This window comes from Protopterus annectens, chromosome 5.part0 (genome assembly GCF_019279795.1).
Source record: "Protopterus annectens isolate FY-2018-M chromosome 5.part0, PAN1.0, whole genome shotgun sequence".
In the NCBI taxonomy this organism is placed as follows: domain Eukaryota; kingdom Metazoa; phylum Chordata; order Ceratodontiformes; family Protopteridae; genus Protopterus; species Protopterus annectens.
In genome coordinates this window covers 119,414,527-119,437,968 of record NC_056735.1, presented here as the reverse complement: position 1 = coordinate 119,437,968, position 23,442 = coordinate 119,414,527, and the positions used below count along the sequence as shown (strand labels likewise).

Genomic DNA, 23,442 nt, shown 5'->3' with positions numbered 1-23,442 from the left:
AAATGTAAATCATTGATTTTGTTATTAATGATATAGTTTAAAGTATATGATAGTATTTTAACAATCATATTGTCGAAAGTTTTATAAAATTCTGCTGTAAGTCAATCTGGGCCCGGGGCTTTGTGGGACTTCAAATTTTTGATTGTTGATGTTATTTCCTCCATAGAAATTGATCACTTTGATCTCCATAAATCTGGGCGTATATCAATTCAAAAATGTTAATAATATCATTAGATTTCGTATATGTTTTGTTTTTGTAATATAATTCCGGAACTTGATAGGGTGATTTAGATTGATTAATAATTGATTAATAATTCTTGATAAAGCCCTTGATGGAGTTTGTATATGATTACCATAACTTGCCAATATTTTGGTTTCATAAAATGATAATCTATTATTTTGGTTCAGAAATAGATCCTTCTGACATTTTAAAAGTTCTGTTTCTGTTTGTGAGTTATGATTCTGCATTAGTTCTTGGTCTAGTGTTTCAATCTTAGACTCCAAAGTTTGTTCTTCCCTTAGTTGAATTTTTTTATAATAAGAGGCTTTTTGAAGGAAGATACCTGTTATCTGTGCTTTCGCTGCCACCCATTCAATATCAGGTGTATGTTGGTGATCGTTTAACTTAACTAGTAAAGATTTGAGAATGTCTTGTATTTCCTGAATAATTTCCCTTTTGTTCAATAGATTTGGATTTAAAGACCAATTATATCCCTTCTGTGATAAAATGTTTCCAGAATCATTAGTAAAACCTAATGTAATTCTAGAATAATCTGATAGGTACCGAGCATGTATAGAGAGGCATGGATTTTAATTGATGAGAAAGATAGGCCTTTGTCAAGCATCTCAGTCAAGTATTGTAATATCTGAGGAATATTTGGTTCTGCTGTACCAGTTCCTTGTGCTTGATTCCAAGCACAGAATCTCTTCCATTTATCAGCATAAGATTTTCTAGTACTAGGCCTTCTGGATTCCAAAATGACATCCATCACAGCTTTTCTGAGAGGTGCTGTTTGTATAACTACATGATCAGCCATGCTGCCAGGTTCAGTGTCTGTAGTTGATTGCGCAGGATCTGATTGTTTCGCTGGGACAGTAGTTGAGGTCTTTGAGTTAAGGTCCAAGCTGGATATTGAGATGAGTTCCTTAGGATTGGGTACCAGTATTGGCGGGGCCAGTCTGGGGCAATTAGTATCATCTTTGGTTTCTCTTGTCTGACTTTTAGTAGGACCCTGGGAAGAAGAGGCAGAGGAGGAAAGGCGTAAATTGAAGGATAGGGTGTTCACTTTCCATGCTTCTCTGTGGTAAGTCTTTGTGCAGAATCTCTTCAATTGATAATTTTGAGAAGAGGCAAATAGATCTATGTCCGGGCTCCCCCATTTCCATGTTATCATGTTGAAGACTTGTGGATCTAGTTTCCACTCGTGAGGGTCTATAAGGTTTCTGCTTAAATCATCTGCCAGAGTATTTTGTTTTCCTGGCAGGAATTGAGCTTGAAGATGTATTTGGTAAGTCAAAGCTGTCTCCCACAGTGCCATAGCTAATCTGCAAAGGGGGTATGAGTGCGTGCCTCCCTGCTTGTTTATATACCACATAACCATGGTGTTGTCTGTCTTTATCAGTAGTTGTCCTGGATGAAGTAAGTCCTTGAAGGCTGTCAGGGCATTTTGAACAGCTTGCATCTCTTTTTGGTTGATATGTAGATGCATTTGTTTTGGGGTCCATATGCCCTGAATGCATCTTCTCGCCATGTGGGCCCACCATGCATAATCTGATGTGTCTGTTGTTAAAGTTTGGCTGGCAGGGGGTAGAGTGAAAGCCCATCCCATGTTTTGGTGACATGCCTTTGCCCACCATAGAAACTCCAGTTGTAGGCAGGGAATGAGAGGAATCATTGTTTCCAGACTGTGACAATGTTGACTCCATAAACTTTTTAGGTACCATTGAAGTTTCCTCATATGCAGTCTTGCATATGGAACCAGTAGGATGCAGGATGCCATGAAGCCCAAAGCCTGCAGAGTTTGTCTTGCAGATAACTAGGTTTTTGTTGCCATCAGTTTGAAGTAAGTAGTCAGTTGCCTTTGTTTGTCTGGCGTGAGGTAAGCCATCTGGGCAGTTGTATTCAAGCTTGCACCCAGGAATGTTATCTTTTGAGAGGGTACCAGTTGTGATTTATTTTTGTTTATTGTGTAACCTAGGCATGTTAGAAGCCTTTTCACAAATGCCAGGTGTTGAAGAAGAATGTCCTTGTTCTCTGCTTGAATGAGGCAGTCGTCCAAGTAAGGATATATTTGTATACTTCTTTGTCTGCAAAAAGCAATTACTGGTGCCAGGCACTTTGTAAAGACCCTGGGTGCAGTAGATAAGCCAAAGGGCAGTGCAGAGAATTGGTAATGCATTAAGTCAGCCTTGAATCGGAGGTATCTTCTGCATGATTCCCTTATTGGGACATGCAGGTATGCCTCTTTTAGGTCTAATGTCACCAGCCAAGCATTCTTGCCCAGCATGGGCAGAAGCTGCTGCAAAGTCAGCATTCTGAATTTTGGTATGTCCAGGTATGTGTTTAAAGTTGATAAATCCAGTATTGGCCACCAGGCATTGTCCTTTCTGGGTACCAAGAACAGTCTTGAGTAAAAACCTTGTCTTTTTTCCTGTTCTGGTACTGGCTGAATGGCCTCCATATCCATGAGGGACGTAACTGTTTCTGTGCCTCTGCCCATTGATTTTTTGGCAGATCCGGACAACCGTTTGCCATTGGCAGAGTATGGAAATGGAATCTGTATCCCTGTGATACTATGTTTAGCACCCACTTGTCCTGGGTTATTAACTGCCACTTTTGAGCAAAAAGTGCAAATTTTCCCCCTAAGGGTGCTGCCAAAAGGTAAATGCTTGGTGAAGGCAGAGGGAAGTCATTGGGACTGTTTTCTGTAGGGTTGCACTTTTTCTCCTCCAGATTTGGAGGTAGAAGCACCCCATTGCTTTGACCTGTAAGAATCTTGTGCCTGGTATCTGGAACCCTTAGGGCATCTGGATTTGCCCCTTTGAGCTCTGTCTGACACAGGAAAGGACCAATTTTTTGTAGGCCAGTGTCTACTGAATCTTGGTGGCTGCACTCGTAAGAAGTCTTTTACAGTTTGCATAGACTTAGCTTTGTCTTCCATTTTCTTTAAAACCTCTTCTGCCTTAATACCAAACAAAGTATCATGCTGTAAAGGTGCATCCAGTAATTTAGCTTTAACATGATCAGGCAAAGTTTGCTCTGTTGTTAATACTTGAGCATATGAAACTGGTAGTTTAAGGCCCTAATTGCCAAGGTTGCAGATGTATAAACCTTCTTTCCCCATCTATCCAGTACCATTGAATCTCTGTCAGAGGGGGTAGGATTTTTTGCTGCTGAGGCCTTAACTCCCTTTGGACCCTGTGAAATAGTTTCAGGATCAGCAGCAGGGTTTCTAAACAAAAATTTCTGTGAGTCAGGGACCCTGTAATATCTGTCAGGCTTGCTGGGAGCCAGAGGTAAGGAGTCAGGGGTCAAGCTTGACTCTGAAAACACATCATCCACAATGTCTAAAACAGAGGGTATAGCTAAAGGCCTGTGCTGAGGGAGAAGGAAATCCCTGAGCCTCTTTTTTGATTCTGAGAAATCTTGACTCTCCCAGTGAAAATGCTCCCTCAAAGTATGCAAGGTTTCTCCAAATGAATAATCCTCAGGAGGTGATGCAGATGGGATAGACTCCTCTGCATCAGAATCCTCATAGGGAGGTATAGATAGTTCCTGATCAGAAGACGAATCAGAAGAAATAGAAACCTGATCTGAAGATTCATAGTCAGTGTCTTGCCTAGGCCTCTTATCAGGAGGGAGATGGGAACCCCTGATCAAGGTAATAAGGTCTTCAGCCATTTTGATCATCTGTTTTTTAAGCATAGTGGCCTGTGCACGTGGCTCATGCATTGTTTTTTTAGCTTTAGAAGTTGCATTTGTCTTTGGTTTTGTAGCTGTCGTCGGTTTGATGTAAAAATTTTGAGGCCTGAATACACCCTCAGAAGCCGGTGCCTGCTCAGTGGCTCTGGACCCATCCGAGAGAGATACATCCATGGGTCCAATACTTTGAGTATCTCATGGCATGCCGGACTCCACATGGGTCTCGGTAGGGGCCTGCGACTCAAAAGTAACGGGTATCAGGGGCTTCCAAAGTGCAAACCAGCGACTGGCTTAGGAGAAGATTCATCGTCGGTTTTGGACCTAGACTGTCTGTCTCTGTCCTTTTCTTTGCGTTTTTTATGTACTCTGGTAGTCGGATTACTATCCGATGACATTTCAGGGTAGTTAAATCTGTTTCCAAAATACTTTGAGGCAAAAATACTGACGCTTAATAGCGTGTTGGTTAAATCTAGCACAAAACCGACAGCCAGGCATGTTGTGATCAGGGCCTAGGCAAGGAATACAATATAAATGGAAATCTTTATGAGGTATTTGCTTCCCACAAGAAATACAATTATTAACTTTTTCTGACATCGATATGGAGCAAGAAAAAAGTTTCCCCAACGGGGTACTTAGCTTTAGTGAAGACTTCGGTTCTGAAACTCAAACATGAATATTTCAGGAGTCGGCCGACCTGCACTTGCAAAATGCTTCTGCTTCAGGCACCGCGTGGCAAGAAAGACTAAAGAAAATGGCGTTGGCTGCTTGTTTTATACCCCTGACAAACTGACGTCATGGAAGAGGAGACAGCAAATGACACAGGACCCAAGACTTTGGAATTCAGGCCGATTGAGGGCAACCTGCCAGCAGATTACCCAAATGTAATGACTGCAACAGTGAAACACGAAGAACATCATGCTACCACAAGATCCTCAAATTCACTGCAAACCTACCTCACAGAACCCATCACTGTGTTGCTCTCTGACAACCAAAGTGGCCTGAGCTACCCAATCTCTTATCCTTCAACCAACTTATACCTACACTATCATATATCAACCTGATAAATGTCTATCCCTCCCTACCCTAATACAAATCCACACTAATAACAGACCCTTATGATCTTCTAACAAATTACTGCTAGCTTTGGGGACGCTCTGTATTCAAACCACATATCTAAATTATGAAATTCCATCCCTCAGACTCTAAATTATGAAATTCCATCCCTCAGACTATCCTTAACACCAGTGACCTCACCTTTTTCAAAAATCTGCTTAAGACTCATGTAAATGACACCTGGCTATGCACCTACTCATCCCCAGGCTGAACAGATATTCTCTGCTTAAGACTCATGTAAATGACACCTGGCTATGCACCTACTCATCCCCAGGCTAAACAGATATTCTCTGCTTAAGACTCATGTAAATGACACCTGGCTATGCACCTACTCATCCCCAGGCTGAACAGATGTTCTCTGCTTAAGACTCATGTAAATGACACCTGGCTATGCACCTACTCATCCCCAGGCTGAACAGATATTCTCTGCTTAAGACTCATGTAAATGACACCTGGCTATGCACCTACTCATCCCCAGGCTGAACAGATATTCTCTGCTTAAGACTCATGTAAATGACACCTGGCTATGCACCTACTCATCCCCAGGCTGAACAGATATTCTCTGCTTAAGACTCATGTAAATGACACCTGGCTATGCACCTACTCATCCCCAGGCTGAACAGATATTCTCTGCTTAAGACTCATGTAAATGACACCTGGCTATGCACCTACTCATCCCCAGGCTGAACAGATATTCTCTGCTTAAGACTCATGTAAATGACACCTGGCTATGCACCTACTCATCCCCAGGCTGAACAGATATTCTCTGCTTAAGACTCATGTAAATGACACCTGGCTATGCACCTACTCATCCCCAGGCTGAACAGATATTCTCTGCTTAAGACTCATGTAAATGACACCTGGCTATGCACCTACTCATCCCCAGGCTGAACAGATATTCTCTGCTTAAGACTCATGTAAATGACACCTGGCTATGCACCTACTCATCCCCAGGCTGAACAGATATTCTCTGCTTAAGACTCATGTAAATGACACCTGGCTATGCACCTACTCATCCCCAGGCTGAACAGATATTCTCTGCTTAAGACTCATGTAAATGACACCTGGCTATGCACCTACTCATCCCCAGGCTGAACAGATATTCTCTGCTTAAGACTCATGTAAATGACACCTGGCTATGCACCTACTCATCCCCAGGCTGAACAGATATTCTCTGCTTAAGACTCATGTAAATGACACCTGGCTATGCACCTACTCATCCCCAGGCTGAACAGATATTCTCTGCTTAAGACTCATGTAAATGACACCTGGCTATGCACCTACTCATCCCCAGGCTGAACAGATGTTCTCTGCTTAAGACTCATGTAAATGACACCTGGCTATGCACCTACTCATCCCCAGGCTGAACAGATATTCTCTGCTTAAGACTCATGTAAATGACACCTGGCTATGCACCTACTCATCCCCAGGCTGAACAGATATTCTCTGCTTAAGACTCATGTAAATGACACCTGGCTATGCACCTACTCATCCCCAGGCTGAACAGATATTCTCTGCTTAAGACTCATGTAAATGACACCTGGCTATGCACCTACTCATCCCCAGGCTGAACAGATATTCTCTGCTTAAGACTCATGTAAATGACACCTGGCTATGCACCTACTCATCCCCAGGCTGAACAGATATTCTCTGCTTAAGACTCATGTAAATGACACCTGGCTATGCACCTACTCATCCCCAGGCTGAACAGATATTCTCTGCTTAAGACTCATGTAAATGACACCTGGCTATGCACCTACTCATCCCCAGGCTGAACAGATATTCTCTGCTTAAGACTCATGTAAATGACACCTGGCTATGCACCTACTCATCCCCAGGCTGAACAGATATTCTTTTCTTCTACTTCCCCCAACAGTTTATTTTTTCTTCACATCCAGACTTCCTAAACTAACAAACCTTCCCCTTGGCCCCTTATAGTTTTCTCCAAGTTTCATCCACAGCTATATATTTTCTAGTTTCTACTCATCTGACTTCCCTCCCACTATTCCATGTCTACTTTTCTTAAACCACATCAGAATTCTCTAGATAAACTGTATGTCTCTCCAAATGACTGATGTTGTCCATGGCTGTGTTAATATTTGCATCCATGCTTTATATTGAACATTGCAATACTTTTCTGAATATCTCATTGCTGTTTAGAAATGTTTTCTTTAATGATGGTCATTTATTTCTGTAAACTAACTTTATAAATCCTATGTCTGTGTTATTTCATTTTTTGAAAACAAGAAATTGATTTAAGTATTGATCTTATAACTACTGTAATGATTGTAATTGTCTCAGATTATTTGGCTAAAAGCTGTAATGTTTTAAACTTATTATTACTACTAATATATTAACTATAACTAATTAATATTATAACTAATAATATACTTATTATTTAAACTTTATTAAAAAAAAAAACAACTTTGTATTGTCTATGTTTGGAGCTTTTCTCCCTGAGCCTCCTCTGAAAATGTCCAGTCAGACCTCCTTGGTAAACAAATGTGAAATAAATAAATGATGTCTTCAGCTAAGCATACCTATATACAGAGAGACATTCTTAATGTTTTTCTATTCCCCTCCCTGAAAAAAACTCTGAGATAGAGAACTAAATATGCCTATTCCTTTTGTGCACTTTCTTATTTAGAATTAATAGCATATGGCAGTTCTCATGTTAATTGCCTCAGTATACTGGGTTGTTTCCAATGATTTTATTCATAAAGGGGACTGGAACCCTATTAACCTCCTCTTCCTTCTTTTCCTCTTTGACCGGTTGAGGTAGGTATGGGTAAAGTGGGGCTAGCCCACCCTCCACCACTTATGGACAGGAATTGTGAGAAAACAAAGTTGTAAGGTAAGTGATAAAGTCATCAGTCTGTCGACAAGGTAATCTTATACCCTATGGGAATATAAAAATGAATGTTTTAACCATCAGCCTAGATGAAAATTTAATAAGTGGACAAAGTGAACTTGAGGAAATAAGTCGTCTGGCCACAGCAATCTTCTTTCTTTCCTATACTTTCATTAGCACATTGAATGAAGCCGCCTTATGTTTTCTTGTTGACATTGTTTGTCACCGTAGTACTTTAATTTTTTTTTAATAAAATGTTTCCATATTTTAGAGAAAATTGAAGCAATTAAAGGGGTTTTAACTGAAAAACAAAAAACAGCAAGGTTTCAGTTAACTCTTTATTCAGCACTAATTCTATATCTGCCCAGAACAGAACAATTTCATGAGTACGAGTAAAGTAGGAAAACAGGTCAAATAGTGTAACTTTTCGTTTTTAATAAGCACACAGGTAATGATTCAAATACATTGTTTCGCATTCATGTCTCTGTTATCCCCTATACTGCGTACTGGATGCTGTTTTCCTCTATCTACCCGCTAAATATGAGGAAAAGACACCATTTTTTTTTTCAAATTGTTTTCTTCTTTCTTCCCCTGAAAAAGAAGGTATGCAGATGGAACATCACCTGTGCTATCGTCTGAGCATAATGGGATGATAATCTTCTCTTTCCTCTTCCCCTATCAATAATAGCACAGGTGAAGGTTCTTTATGCTCTTTACTATCACAGGATGTACTCAGATCATGTGATCATGACTTCAAGGGTTGCTGGGAAATAACCAACTGCAGAACTTGCTATAATCTGAGTAAATTATTCTGTGAAATTAAAGGAACAAAAATATTTGGTACCTGTGCTATCTCTTTCTCTCTCCTTTTTTTGTTAACATTTTTATTAAATATGCCATGTTTTAAAGGTGACATAGATATACGCAGAGTAATTCTAATTTGTCTTATTTTAAATAAGCATAAGATAGACTAGAACCACATCAAATTTAGAACGTTTTGGCAAATTGTGTATTTTTTTCTAATTAAGATGAAGAAGAGTGCCTCCAAACATTTTTTTTTTTTTATCAAAAACAGTCAGTGACAATTTGATAATCCATGCTTACTAATTTGGAAAGGAAAGGTACAGTGGATATAAAAAGTGTACATACCTGTGTTAAAATGCCAGGTTTTTGTGATATAAAAAAATAAGACCACAATAAATCATTTCAAAACTTTTCCCACCTTTAATGTGACCTACAACATGTACAACTCAATTGAAAAACAAACAAATCTGTTAGGGGAAAAAATATATTAAAAAAAAGTACAATAAGCTGCCTGCATAAGTGTGCACACCCTTAAACTAATACTTTGTTGAAGCACCTTTTGATTTAATTACAATATTCAGTCTTCTTTTTCTGTCAAATTAACAATATGAACAGAAACTACTGATATTTTCTGTCTTAACTACTAATAATCTTGTAGAAACCAGTGAATTATATGATGCTGCAGATACTGACTTAAGTAAGTCCATGGCTCATTCCTTTAGGATACAAGTTACAGAAATGTACTTTATACAAAGCCATACAAATGTAAGCACCATATGCTTCCAAGTAACCTGCTACTTGCAATATTATTTAGTTCCTCAGAATTTATATTCACAAGGTTTAGTCTGACTTTTTCAAGCTCCATTTGATATCTTTCTAGCTTCTCCTGTATTGTTTATTCCAGTTTATTTTCTTCTAATGTGGTTCCCTGATACCAAAATTAGTCATTTGTAAAGGCTTGCTGTATGATGGTTAATGTTTCCAAGAGGCTGACAGGTACACAGAAAGAGCAACCATTTTCATGGTTTCAGAATGAACACACTTTATCCAAGTTTTTTTTTTTCTTTGGTTCCTGCAGCTGAACATCAGGTTGCCACCAGGTTCTCCCCTCCCCTTTATTATTAGGACTACTGGTCCCACCTTAGAATTCTTTGGGATAACTTTAACCCATGTCCAGTGCTTTTGAGAAGATTGAGGATCAATCACTCATACTGCTACCAAGAGGGGTTTTTTTTATTTTTTATGCCCTAACTTTCCCTGTCCCTCATGCATACCCATGATGCCCTAGGACAGATGGAAAATGGGGTTCACTGCCATATTCTGCCACCTCCACAACAACTCAGCCAATGTTTATGTCTCCTTTGGACTACAGCCTACTTGCATGACCTCAGCCTCTGCTGGAGATCAACCATTAGTTGTGCACAAGTGTACGCCCTCCTACTCAAGATTAGCAGACTTATTCTCCCACATCAGCATCTCAGACACCTGTTTTACTAATCAAACTTGCATCATCTGTGCTGTAGTCAGGGCTTTATCCATCCAGTCCATATCATTGGAATCCGTCTCTAAGTTGTACTGACATTGGAGCCAGAATCTTACAGAACTTTTTATGTCTATACGTTTTGCATGAATTTGCCATTATCTTTGCGTACATATTTTTAAAGAGTACATGTACTCAAATATGTGCTTGAGGAAATGGAGTTTATACATAAATATGCAGGCTTTTGTGTTTACAGCTTGTACAAAGTAGACTGTGTTAAATTTTGAAACAACTTAATTACTCAGTATATCAGACATACCTTCCACTATCATTCATCAGTATTACATACTTTTTTTTTGCATTTGTCACCACTTGGATGTTACATCTTCGTGTGTAATGAACATGGTACAAAATACTTTATTTCAAAACAGTAAATCAAAGATCCCTCATCTTTAATATCCACCAACACTCACTGTTACGCATACATATGATGTTGCCAGAGAAACATCCATAAATGATTATTTCAGATGCATCTCAGCTCTTACAAGGAAATAAAAGCCATCTGACAGAAACAGTAAAATACCTTAAGCAGCTAACCGTAAGGATTGCCAATACTTTATATCAATATATGTGCTTGAAGGATTTTAATTACCATTCCAAACAATAGTGCCAGCGTTTCATAATCAATCCACTCCACCACTTTGACAAGGCTTGGCCTCTAAAATGAAAGAATAAAATGATCTCAGTTAATCTTGTAGATTCTAGCTAGTGATTATCAGCTAAATACAAAACCCATCTACCGCTGAACCACTCAAATATATTGTGACGAATCTAAATGAGAACTTCATGGAGGTGGAAAGCACTTTAAATTAATTTCAAGAAAATCAGGAAGCCAGATGCTTCATTGTTTCAGCTGCACACATTATCCATTATTTCCATCTTTTTAAGAGAGATTATTGGGGCATTTACTCTTGTCTTTTGTATTTCGACTCCACTGACAATGTCAGGATAATCAAAATTATGCCTGCCTTGCACACCTGTGCTGTTTTTGTGAAAATGTATTTACTTTTATGAGTGAGGACACTCCAGTGCAATAGGACCAACATTAGTGATGGCAACAATTTTATACAAAGTGTACATAAAGCAATTCCCTTCCACAGAGGCCCAGTAAAATTCACATGATGCAGTCTGTTAATGTTGCCCATCAATGTCACAGCATACAGGTGCTTGAAAATCGATTAAAAAAGCTAAGGTACTTCCTACTGCTACCTGTTCACACACCAATGGTCCTGACCATTATTTTGTGTAGCAGTGACAGCCTGAGGCATCCAGGATGTTATTTGCATATGTAACATACTAAAGGCATAAGGCTTTGGAAAAAAAGTTACTGCAGTTTTAATTTTCCAATATACGCATGCAGCTCTGTTAACAGTCATTTCAAATTACACGAAAAAGGTAGCAACACTGTACTAAGCTATGCAGAACAAAACCAAAAACAATCAGTATTCATTTATGAAGAAAATACACTGACACCTGCAAGAAAGGATAGTGATTATTTTACACCTATTTTTTTCAAATAACTGAAAGGAAATATGGTATTGGTAGAAAACGTAAAACTAAAATTAGCTATACTGGGGGCCCATTTGGATAGCAATTTCTGAAAAATAAGCAATGGGAACAAGGACCAGACAGTATAAGGGTGAGACTTCATACATGGGTGAGAATATGCCTACTAATTTTAGACTGCCACCTTGTGGTGGACAGATGAAAATGTAGTTAGATTCTTGAGCTACATAATACCACAAGCAACCATAAGCATGTATATAGGTGTAGGCCAAAAGAAGTTAAAAGAACATAGGTTCATAGGTGTGTACTAGGCTAATGGCTCGGGAGCCTTTACAAGCCTAGCCCATTGGATTACCCTGGCATCGTGCCACCCGACCTTAGTTCCCAGTGCCTCTGTCGAGTAGAGCCACTGGAGTGACCCCCCGGGGTGAATTTTCTATTTCCCATCCAGTCATCAAGATTTCTCTTGAAGAGGGCCAGTGATGTGCTCTGCTTGACATGTATGGGAAGTCTATTCCATAGCATGGGCAGTCTCTGATTTATGAACCTGTCCCTCCAACTTGTTCTGTTGATTGTGGTAATCAGGTTGAGGTCTCTGGAGCATGTGGTGCAGAGGGATTGGGATTTCTTTAGATGTAGCATTTCTAACAGAGCTGGGTCAGACATGGCTTTGTAAGTCAAGTAGGTGATATGAGGCAGATAATAGTTTGAGATTTTTGAGTCTGTCCCTATAGGATAAGAGTTTAAGGCCTAGGATCATCTTTGTGAGGTACTTTTGCAGTCTCTCCTGTTGTTGCAGGTGTCTAGTGAGGTACATGCCAAATGGGGCATTGTACTCGATGACTGACCAAATGAGGGAAGAGTAGAGGGAGACAATGACCTCTTTCTTCCAGGATGCAAAACCCTTAGCAATGAAATGTGCCACATAGAAGGACATTCTGACCACAGTGGCAATTTGGTGGTCAAAAGAGAGGTTGCTGTCAACCTGTGTTCCCAGATCTCTTATAACACCTTCTGTGTTCAGTGGACTACCATTGATGTGGTAATTCATGGGAATTTGGGTTTTCCCAAAGGGGGTGACGACACATTTTTTGCATTGAGCTTAAGGCCATGGTTCTGACACCAGTCGTTGGTCTCAGTGAGGCCATTCTGTAGGATGTCAACATCACTTGTGGAGTTAATAATAACTCCCAACTTGCAATTGTCTGAGAACATTGTCAGCCAGAGTCCCTTTGTGTTGGCCTGGGCTTCAGAGAAGTAGATACCAAACAGGAGAGGACCCAGGACTGAAACATGTGGGACCCCACTCCTGACTGGTCGGCAGTCTGACTTGGAGTCAACTACTTTCACTCTGTGGGTTCTATCTTTGAGCCAGTTTGGACCACCTAGTGATATAGGGGTTGCTGCCTAGCTTAGTGAGTTTTTCTATGATTCCTGAGTGGGGAATGATATCAAAGGCCTTGGCCAGATCAAGGTAGGCTGTATGAACTACCTTCCCTTCATCCACAGCTCTGTTGACTGACTCAAAGAAGTTGACCAAGTTGAGCAGGCATGATCTACCCTTCACAAAACCAAACTGTGTGGGATCCAGAGTTTGGAGATTCCCTATATCCTTTTTTATTAGGTCCATGATGATGCGTTCCATAGCTTTGCATATCAAACTCGTCAGGCTAGTGGGGCAATAGTTCCCAGCGTCTGTATTCACTCCTCCTTTGTGGAGCGGGATGAGTGTAGCAGTGCACCATTAGGTAGGGACAAAGCCTGAGGTGCAGCTGTGATTGAACAGGGCACACAGGTGAGGTGCCAGTTCACTCTGTAGTTTATATAGAACACAACCAGGGATATTGTCAGGTCCCATAGAAGCTGTATTCTTGGCGTTGGACAGTGCTGTTTTAACCTGTGCAGCAGTAATACTGGGTGCCTGGCAATCTACTGGTATTGTGATTGGTCCTTTGGAGGGCAGAGAGGGGTAAAGTTGGCACTGAATCTGTCTGCCAGTATATTGGCAATATCTGCTGGCTCAGTATAGGAGGTACCATTGTGCAGTAGCTCAGAGTAAATCTGGGTATTGCCCTGGAGATTCTTTACATAACTATAGAAGACCTCGTGATTGTCTTTACTATCTGCTGCAATTCTGTTTTCATAGCTAGCTTTATAGGATTTGATGAGGAATCTCAACTTTTTGTTGAAGCTGATAAGGGAGTTTTTCCAGTCTTGGGACTTCACCTTCTTCTGCATCAGTTTCCTCCTTCTGTTGTAGAGTTTGTTTATGGCAGGCGACCACCAGATTGGCTTCTTTTTTTGGAGGAGAGAGTCTTGGTTCTATTGGGTATGGCAAGATCCATGCATTTCTTTAAGTGCTCATACAGTGCATTGGTGTATGATTTGGTGGTAATGCAAGGCTATTACATTAACAGTTAAATTCAGACATTATAGTCTGCAGTGCTAAACAGCCTTACATTTGCTGTATCTGGCTGGACAGTCTGGATGACAGTACCACAATAACAAATGGCAGTTATACCTTGCATACAGTAGAACTCAGTCAAAACAGGAACGGTACAGTTAAACAAAAGTGCTTTTTAGAAGAGGCTGCAAAATATTTAGAGAGAAACACCTGAAACAATGTGTTGCCGAAGCTGTCTTGGGCAGTATGCATACAGTAGGAGCAAAATAATAGTGAAAATATGTATGGAAACCTAAATGATGACTGACATAACGATTTGAGGAAAAAATTTAAAAAAAATGTCCCAGTTAAACCATATAAAACATTTCTATGTTTATGTTAAAATCTTACAGGTTATCACCAACATGTCTACCTGCTGTCACAGGACTGGTAAAATATTATGAATTTAAGATAGTGTGTGACTGTAAAGAACTTAAAACCTAAGTACTCAAACCCAGCAGTCTGATAAAGAATGATAAGAATGCTGACTTTTGCAACTACTAAAATAAATCTTATTTTGTCCCAAAATATGTTTTATGTGGAAGAGGGCCAAGCCCACTGCAACTTCAATGTCCTCTATAACCTTAAATAATCAACTCTCAGGATGCTATAAATCAAAGAATAAAAGTAATTCTCTGATGCGTTTATCTCAGATGGAAAGTCCTTTAACTAAACAGCCATTTCTGTAATACTGGATAACTGAAACTCAAATAATAGGGATTCTGACAGGACAATGTCAAACCTACTGTTTGAATACATGCAATTTAAACACAGTAGAACAAGAAAACTGCTACAAATATATCTCACAGAAACCTATTATGTGTCAGAAACTTAGAAAAAAAGGGTAAGAAAAGCAACAGTGATACAGAGCTGTGCTCTGTGATAAAGACTTCAGTTTGTACGCCATTACCTGAGTCGGTTTCAAAGCAGGCGAACCAAGAATGTGAAAATGCCACCTATTGGGAAAACAGGACTTCAGTTCACCTAGTAATAAACACAGTGAGGCTGTTGATAGGGGGATACTTGTTCAATTTTCATAAATCAGCACTGTAGCAGTGACAGTACTGAAAAATGACAGCATGAGTAGCTATATGGTTCCTGGACCTTAGAAATCTGATGTGCAGTATGAATAATAGTCATTTAAAATATTGTACATTAACATGAGTCTAACAAACATGAATGTAACGTATGTGAGCTTAAATGTAGTTAATGCACAGTGTCATCTGCAGTTATCATTTAAATATGCTGTGAATATCTGTATGTCATTACTAAATACACAAACACTATGAGAAGCAAACAGTAAGCAACACCTCAATGAGATCTTAATTACTTGTTTAATGAGCCCCAAACTATTGCCTTCTGGCAAAATTCTAGCTGTGTATGCAACTCCTCTATTTATTATTTGTTTATTTATTTATTTATTCATTTTACATTTCTTCACTGGGAAAGTCCGACTGGATACAGTAACTTTTTCAGTGGAGGCCCGTAGACAAAAGCTCCACATTTACAACAGGACAATTGTACAAAATATCAAAACATTACAACAGAGAAGTAACACATAGATGCAGTGTAATGCATACTTTCTCTTCCAGTATTCTGTACTTTGGGTATTGCTGATTTGAAAGTCCCACAGGTAGACCGAAAAGTTAGAGATCACAGGCAAAAAATTATTGTTTTGTTCATAGGTTTGTTACAAAACAAAGTCCTCTTTACAAAAAAATCTCTTTAAGGATTCTCCCTGAATATAGAAGTCTTGTTTAGACACCTTCCTCTGTCTTGCATTAATTAAAAGTGTAAGCAACATGTAATTACATTATTGGATGGGCGGCTGTTAATTAGTATTAACTGTAAAACCTGCACAACTTTAATGTAATTAGGTAACTGATTCTTTTAACCATTTGGCATAATATGGTAGTTACTCTTTTGCCAAACTAGTAATTTAACAGGTTGGCAATTATCTAATTACTTTACAATTGTGTCACAAATATAGGAACAATGCTAAGCAGAAACCTAGCCAGGTACAGTTAAGCAGATACACTTAAAATTTCTTCTCACCCTTTATGAGTATTTAATTTAATACCCACCTCCCAAAACAAGCAGACTTATACAAAATAATCCTGAAGTAAATCTGTGTCTACCCATCCAATCATAAAGACTATCCTTCAAGCACTCAAAGTAGTACTTTGTTTAACCTGTAACGGTAACTTATTCCATAGACTGGGGATATTTTGAGTTAGGAACATACCCCTCCAGTGAGCCTTGTTTAGTTGTTGGCATAAATATAGGACTTTCACTACAGAATGTCAAACGACAAAACCTCAACAAACCTCAACAATCGAAATTGCCGAAAACTAATACTGAAATAGAAAATGCCAAAATAGTAAATTTTAAGTGTTTTTTTTTTGCATCTGATCAAATCCATAGTCACACCAACTTGAAGAGGGTGTCAATTTCCCCCAAAAGGGCATCACTGCCAGTGCACACTTAGAAATCTCCCTGACAATATTTTCCTATGGAAAACAGTATTTGACATTTTGCTCCTAGGTGTTTCATGCTACAATCAATGCTCAAGGAATCACACTTCATCCATCTGTAGGACACCCAAATTTAGGTGCCTAGAATAGGTGTTTAAAGAGCCACTGATTCTGTGAAGAAATAGGAGGTCAAATAGGACTGAATCTATCTTAATGCAAATAGTGAAGCACAGGTAATCTAGGGTCAGCTGGTAGGCTACTGAGTATAAGGAGGGATGGGGTACAGGTCATCTAGGGTCAGCTGATGCTACTGAGTAGAAGGAGGGATGGGGTACAAGTCATCTATGGTCAGCTGGTAGGCTACTGAGTAGAAGGAGGGATGGGGTACAGGTCATCTATGGTCAGCTGGTAGGTTACTGAGTATAAAGATGGTTGGGGTACAGGTCATCTAATAAAGATGGTTGGGGTACAGGTCATCTAGAGTCAGCTGGTAGGCTACTGAGTATAAGGAGGGATGGGGTACAGGTCATCTATGGTCAGTGTTTAGGCTACTGAGTAGATGGGGGAGGATGGGGGGGTCATCATCTATGGTCAGTGTTTAGGCTACTGAGTAGAAGGAGGGATGGGGTACAAGTCATCTATGGTCAGCTGGTAGGCTACTGAGTATAAGGAGGAATGAGGTAACCTATCAGGATAGATTAAGGAATTAAAGCCTTTCATTTTTGGGGTTAAAATCATTGGGGGGGTGTCTGGCTGAACAATATGCTTGGATGTTTACTTACCAAACAGGACACTGTATTTGATAATGGATCTAATAAGGAAAGAGTACAGTGGTATAATGACTTGAAGATATTGCCTTGCAAATTAATTGGGCCAGACACAAGTATTTCCTGAGTATTGTGGAAACATGATGATTGAAAGCGAGTGAGAGTTGATCACATAAGTACCTAGGTATCTCATGACTATACTTGTTTGAAGAGGAGCACCACTTATAACACATGAGGTGGGAACAGCTTTTTTTGCTGAGTGCTACTACATTGCACTTTTTCACACTTAGCTTGAGCCATTTTCAGTACAGCAGATATACACATATTCTACCCCTTTTTGGAACAGTTTAATATCAGTGGACGAACAGATAACAGTGCCTAGCTTGTAGTCATCAGCAATTTTAGTCAACCAAACTTCAGGGATATGGACTCGGATGTCTGCAAAATAAATGCCAAGTAGTAAAGGGCCTGACACTGACCCCTGTGGTACCCCACTAATTACAATTTTACATTTAGAGAAAGTACCAGCAGCTTTCACAACCTTGGATCTGGTGGGTCATCAGTTTGCAATCCAGTGGCAACGTATGGGTTTACATTAAGTTTGTCTAACTTTTCAATAATACTAGCATGGGGGAAAGTGTCAAAATCCTTGGCCAGTCAAAATAAGCAGCATAGCATACACTGAGTGACCATGTCCACAATCTCTGTAAACATTCAAAAAAAAGTTTATGAGGTTTAGGAGAGAGGACACCAAATGGATTGGGATCTAGATCAGGTAAGCTGCCTATGTCTGCATAAATGACTTTTGCTATTATACATTCCATGGCTTTCCATATAAGGCTGGTGTTGCTAATGGGCCTATAATTACCTGGGTCTGCAGAAGGGCTACCTCTGTGTGGAGGAGTTACAGTGGCTGTTCTTCAGGCATCAGGAACAAACCCTGTGGATAGACTAAGGTTTAACAGTAGCAGCTCGTGTAGTACTTACTGGGCACTGATAAGATTATAGCCCGCTATGTTATCTAGTCCCATAGGAACATTATTTTAACCTTTGACAGAGATTCTAAGACTTGTTCCAAGGTAATTACAGGGGCAACTAAACTTTCAGGGGTACTGGCCACAACAATGAAGGTAGGTGGGGTATACTTATCCCTAAATGTATCTGCTGATATACTGGCTACATCCTTGGGATCTGTAGATCAATGTGTATTTACACTTTTAAGAAGCTTTCTAGGGGCTTACACAAGTGTATAAATACTGAGCATGTGCAAGCCTGACTGCCATTTTGTAGTAAGCTGTTGAGATGTAAGCATGTATGTCTGTGTAGTCTGTTAATCAGTTTGTTTATATTTTGTATTGCTGCTATCCATCCTCATATGTGTTTCTGTGTAATAACGCACATAAATAAACTACCCCGCCTGTTCATCTTTAATGGAAAACAAGACGAGCGACATGGTGTGAGAATGGGTTCCAGAAATTCAGATTCCGGACTGAGAAGGCACTCAGTTAAAGGTGGAGGAATATAGAGGAGTGGATTATCCCCACTGCATGTTTAATTCACAAAAAAAGGTCAGAAAAGTATTTCAGTTATCAAAGCTTACTTAAATATTTTCTTGTTTGAAAAATATAAAACAAAGCACTCAGAACTCTCTAAACGAATTTCTAAGTAAATGTAATGTCCGAAACTGTGACATATTGATAAAAAAATTCAAATAAATATGGAAAATATTTGAAATAAAGTCCAAATTGCATAAAATGAATAAAATAAGGAAAACGACCACATTTATTTTGGAGTAGCTCATAGCACGTACATTTTTCGAATTAATAAAAGCTAGTCAAGATATCCGAAGTATACATAGAGTTCACATGATTGTGCATTATTACAGTACAGTTATTTTGCAAAATACAGCTATTTCAAAGCATATTTTGCAAAGTATAGTACTTCAAAAAATTTATTGAGCATTTGAATGTCATTAAAAGTGCTGGCTGTGTGTGCATGTTCATATATAATTACAAGGGCCATATTTTCACTGTGTTTGGGCATACTTTGTTGGCATGGCTGAAGACTTTGAAAACCAGGTCCACTTGTCTTTGATAATAATATTGCAGAGAATTGAAGAGTGTTAGAACAAAAGTACGATATTTTCATACAAGCTGCATTTTCTGATAAAGATAATCGTACTAAGGCATTTATTTTGCTTAATTTAGCTGGTTCAGCAGCCATATAAAGAGAGCGTTCATTTGTGTATGCACCTGCACTATTTGTAGGGAGGGGAAAACCATCACATAGTGATACTGGCTGAATCAAGGGAAAACCCCAAGTGCTTAAAACATAAATTTAGAGAAATGTGTAACCCCCCAAATAAATATCACATTGTAAAGGCACTTATTTTACACAAGAGTTCAAAAGCCTGGTGAAACGTTTGCAGTATATGTAACTGACTTGAGAAATAAAGCTAAATTGTGCAGATTTGATGATCTAAGGGATGAGTTGATAAAAGACAGACTTGTGTGTGGTATTAAAGATGATGCTGTGAGAAAGATTTTGCTTTGTGATAGTGATTTAACTTTGAATAAGGCCATTGAGATTTATCAGATATATGAGCTCACAGAAAAGCACACAAATATGCTTACAAATGAGAAATGCATGCTTCCAGTTTCTTCTAGTGCTCATGTTGATAGTACTCAGCTTGTGGTTAAAAAAAACAGGCCCAAGCACATGGCAGCAACTGTAAGCCCTGCAGCAGTCATAGGGAAACCCCATACTTTTCTAGCAAGTTCCAGAGTATGCACAGACTCAGTGAAGCATAAGAGTGAATCAGCAAACTCAAAGCATGTACCCTCACCCAATTTCATAGTCAACTGTCATAACTATGGTGCAAATCATGAACCCAAAAGAGAAAAGTGCTTAGCGTTTGGTCAACAATGCCACAAATGCAATAAGTGGAATCATTTCAAAAGGTTTTGTAAATCAAACAAGTGGCATTCTTTTATTAAAACAGAACATTCAAACAGACAAGTTGATCAGTTAGAAAGCTGTGACCCTGCTTTTTATGTTGATGGTGCATCTGTGTTTAATGAAACAGTCAATGCAGTAGATTAATGGGCAAAGAATGAAGTATTGTGTTCTGTTTGGATAAATGGAAGACCCATAGAGCTCAAAGTTGACACAGGTTTAAAGTGCAATCTTATGGCAGCAGAAACATTTTCTAGAGTATGTGGTGGTGAGAAACTTGATTTGGCAAATTGTGCAAAGCTTATTGCTTATGGTAGTGAAGATATTCAAACTGAAGGTTCAGTAGTGCGTTCATATTACTCTTTTGGGAACAGCTACGACTTGCAATTTTACATGGCCAAAAGGCACGTCCAGTCATTATTAGGCCTCAGAGACAGTTTAAAAATGGGACTACTTTCATTTAATAAGGAAGTCCACCATGTTAGCTTGAAAGACCACTGTTCTAATTTCACCCCGTCTATTTTTTTCTACGCATGCTGATCTCGTCAAAGATAAACTAGGCAAACTCCTAGTTGTGTACTCCATGAAGTTAGAGCGTGAAGTCAGTCCAGTTGTCAGGCCAGCCCAGAAAGTTCCAGTAGCTATGCAGAGTAAAGGCTGAGCTAGATAAAATGGGGCAGCAAGGTGTAATTTGTCCAGTTGATGAACCAACTGAATGGGTATCTTTACAGTAGTAGCTCATAAGAAAAGCTCAGATGATATCAGAATATGTATTGATCCACAAGATTAAAACAAGGCACTGAAAAGACCTCATCATCCAATGTGTACAGTTGAAGAAGTCACTGGTCTTATGCTAAATGCCGCTGTTTTTTCTGTTTTAGATACAAAGAGTTCATTTTGGTAAATTTCGCTTGACCAAAAATCTTCATTGCTAACTACTTTCTTTCAGTACTCCATTTAGCAGATACAGATTTTTGAGAATGCCATTTGGGATAAATTCCGCCAGTGACGTCTTCCAGCGTGCAATGGAGTAAATTTTTTCTGGGTATCCGTGTGCTATTATAGTAGATGATATTCTAGCAGGAGGTAATGGTGAAGCTGAGCATGACAGAAACCTCAAAAAAGTTCTGGAAAGAGCACGTGAAGTGAGTCTTAAGTTGAATCCACAGAAGTGCATGTTCAGACTAAGAGAAGTTACTTATATTTGTCATTTATTTATCAGTTCAGGCTTATGACCAGATCCTTCAAAGCAAACAGCAATTCTTGAGATACCAGCTCCAGACAATGTTCAAGCCCTACAACGTTTTCTTGACATGATTAACTACCTAGGCAAGTTTATTCCAGACGAGCCAACTTTTAGCACTGCTTAGAGAGCTGACACAAAGCTGTATCTTGGTCTTGGTTAGAACAATACACAAGAGCGTTTGATGTCCTGAATCAGAGAATTGCCAGTCCATCAACTCTCAGATACTATGATGTTCACAAACCAGTTACTTTTGCTTGTGATGGTTCGATGTTTGTTCTTGGTGCAGTCATTCTTCAAGAGGGTAGACCAGTAGCCTGTGTGTCCAGAACTCTAACCCAAACTGAAATGCACTATGCACAGATAGAGAAAGAGCTCTTAGCAATTGTGTTTGCATGTTCAAAGTTCTATGATTATATTTATGGTAAACCTATCCAGACTGAAACAGATCACCAACCTCTAGTCACTATTTTGAGAAACCCTATGCATACAGCTCAAGCCAGATTGCAACACGTGATGATAAGATTGCAAACATATAATCTCAATCTTGTCTACACAAAAAGCAAACTTCCTTATCTTGCTGGTACATTACCCAGATTGCACAGAAACACCACTGAAAAGCATGAAAATGAGAACTGATTTTGAAGTGATGGAAGTGAGAAATTTTTCTTCCACATGTCTTGATGAGCTTCGAAGTCATATAGCCTCAGATCCAGTTCTTCAGAAGCTCAACCACATTATCAGTCAAGGATGGCCGTCAACGCAATCTTGTTTAACAGTGTAAGTGTGCAACCTTACTTTCCTTACAGAGATGAGATCTTGTCAGGCAATGGTATCATGATGAAAGGTCTGAAAGTGATTGTTCCAAAGTCCTTGCAGCCAGAGTATATTACTATTTTGCATCATGGCCAGCCAGGAACTGATTCTACCAAAATAAGGGAGAGAGGACTAGTATTTTGGCCTTCTATGTCACAGGACATTAAAAGAGTACTTTTATCTTGTTCTGTATGTAATAGTTGCAAGCCACATCAACAGAAAGAGCCACTTCATCTAAACCAGATTCCTGAACTACCTTGGTTGACGGCAGCTACTGACATTTTTGAATGGAATGGTCAACATTACTTGGTGTTAGTAGACTCTTGTTCCAATTGGTTCGAGATTGATCTACTTCCTAACATAGCATCCAGTACTGTCATTACTAAGGTGAAGCATCATTTTGCAGTCAATGGTAGCCTGCACAGTTATTTCTGATAATGGCACACAGTTTACAAGCCAGCAGTTCAAAAGATTTTCTGAAGAGTGGGACTTTACTCATGTCATGAGTAGCCCTGAGTACCCACAGTCAAATGGTTTGGCAGAACATCCAGTTCAAAGTGAAAAACAATTACTAGAGAAGTCAAAGCGAGACAATAGTGATGTTTTCTTGAATCTCAGAAATGTTTCTCATGACAAACATCTTGGTTCACCTACACAGAGACTTCTGTTGAGACAAACTAGAACCACACTATGAATTAGTAGTTCATTATTGGTTACATGTGTCAAGAACAACAGATCAGTGAAAGCCAATCTGTTAAAGAAGCACTTAGCTCAGATGTCCTGTTATGATAATACCAGCAAACCACTCAATCCTTTAGTAGAAGGGGAGATAGTGATGATACAGACGTCCAAAGGTTTTGATCAGATTGATGTTGTGAAAAGTGTATGTCCAGAGCCAAGATCATACATTGTAGAATCGCAAGGAGTAAAATTTAGGTGGAATCGGAAACATTTGATCCCAGTGTCTGAGCCTGAATTGCAGTATCATACCTGCGAGAAAAACTCTAT

The 23,442-nt window shown here is 39.2% G+C and overlaps 1 protein-coding gene across 1 annotated transcript in view; it reads right to left on the bottom strand.

Annotated features, from left to right (window-relative positions):
• Window positions 1-23,442, bottom strand: part of OCA2 (OCA2 melanosomal transmembrane protein) — a 1,553,018-nt gene that overhangs the window by 1,222,968 nt on the left and 306,608 nt on the right. Inside the window, exon 8 of the mRNA XM_044071808.1 lies at window positions 10,823-10,888. Within this exon, the coding sequence (XP_043927743.1) occupies window positions 10,823-10,888 (66 nt within the window). The remainder of the gene's footprint in view (window positions 1-10,822; window positions 10,889-23,442) is intronic.